This window comes from Perkinsus marinus (assembly GCF_000006405.1).
Source record: "Perkinsus marinus ATCC 50983 genomic scaffold scf_1104296933938, whole genome shotgun sequence".
Classification (NCBI taxonomy): domain Eukaryota; phylum Perkinsozoa; order Perkinsida; family Perkinsidae; genus Perkinsus; species Perkinsus marinus.
In genome coordinates, this window is record NW_003214990.1 from 46 (window position 1) to 1,781 (window position 1,736).

Sequence of the window (1,736 nt, forward strand, 5' to 3'; positions counted from 1 at the left end):
CGATACTCACTTGAGACGGGCGAAGGAATTCTCACCGCAACAGTGATGACCCCAACAAGTACCGTGTGTTGAAGTTCACTATCGTGAGACATTTTCACAGGATTATAGTGTGCTGATCACAGTTCCGCGCGTCACGAGAACCCACAGGGCGCACGCGACTGTACGTGACCGCAGCAAGTCACGTCACGTGACACACTGCACGGGAATGAGATCTTAAGGTTTCTTACGCTCTTTCTACTATCCCTTGCGACCTATCTCGCTCTAACTCTGGCATCGCGTTAGTAAATCGCGACAATAGGATAGTGAAAATCTGGATAATAACCACTCAAGCCCTTCCGAAGAATGGTTCCGTCAAAACCAGACCATAACTAGCAGCGAATGGAAACAAATATCACAAAAATGTCATACCACACATCCTTAAAATCACGCTCAAATGATGCAATCCGAGACGGTCTTCCCTGCCATACATCTGCAAGGGAAGACCATCCCCGTAGACTGCTATATGTCATCACGGGGTATCAGTGACAACACCACTCTGTGGTGGCGGATCGTCCACCGCAATATCGTTCTTTGACTCTTCATCACAACCATTGACTTCTTCAGGAGATTCTATGCGAGAATCCTCAATTCCCGACAACACCTATAAACATTGCGAAATGAATACTCCTGAAAATTCTGGCCAGCTTACTTCAGTACTGATAAGCGGTAAATAATGCTGTGCAACATCACCGTAAATTTTTGAATACATGTCAGCCACCACGGGAACGACGATATCGGCAAAGTGGCGTGTCATTCGACGAAGCTCTGAACCCAATATTTTCTCCAAGACAACAGTACAGGACAACTCACCCGGCTCGTCTGTAGACGCTATAGTCCCCTTCAAGTCGCGCAACGATCGTGCAACTTCACTCAAGCAACTACTCAGGGACCTAAAACCAACAACACTATCCTGCAAAAGCTTTTTGAATCTGTTCCCGAGTATAACATGCTCATTCGCTGCGAAGTGACGAATGCAAAAAAGGGACACGCTGGCTAAATGCCACAATGCGACTTGAGTATGTCTAGAAGTTTTTCTAGAAGAAAAATCCATTAAGACGCTGAGCGTACCTTGCAACAGGTTCTGCGACACTCGAAGCAGGGCACTGTCGAAGTTCGTTCATCGCTGTAGTAACGTCATTGAAGAAGACCGCAAGTGGTCGGTGGCGTGTGAGATAAACAGTCAAAGACGCTTTGTCACTGTCACCCACACTAGACAAGTCATAGTCATCGGGGCCTTGGATCAACGCCGTGGACGGTAACCAGTGATACCTGATCACAATACCACCACTCTTCTTCTCACCTTCGTCAGTTTAGTGACGACTCTGGACAGCAACAAGTAAAACAGCGAGACTTATCGCAATGGATGAAGGGAAAGACCCAAATACTTTTGCATCTCCAAGTTGAAGTCCTCCATAGCAATCTGTTCCAAACACACTTTACATATATACTGCTGCAAATAGGCGTCCAAGAGAGGCTCGATGAGCGGCATGAACGCACACCCAACACGGCTAAGTGCCGATGAGGCATGGGAACAATACCTACAAGCGAGATAATATCCTACTCAGCAGTCGAACCCCATTGAAATTTCGTGATTACGGGTCACGGTACTCATCGACACTAGAAAGTTAGAGCATACTGTTAGAAGCATCCTCCTCTATCGTGCCATCCCCGATTGGCGTATTGAACTCAGACATGAT

The 1,736-nt window shown here is 46.9% G+C and overlaps 1 protein-coding gene across 1 annotated transcript; it reads right to left on the minus strand.

Annotated features, from left to right (window-relative positions):
• Nucleotides 1-512: 512 nt before the first annotated feature.
• Pmar_PMAR008050 (hypothetical protein) lies at nt 513-1,308 on the minus strand (the record flags this gene model as incomplete). Its single annotated transcript, XM_002785106.1, has 4 exons — nt 513-640; nt 689-804; nt 850-929; nt 1,108-1,308. Coding segments are annotated over 4 exons (525 nt in total), but the record flags the coding sequence as incomplete, so codon positions are not given.
• Nucleotides 1,309-1,736: the final 428 nt, after the last annotated feature.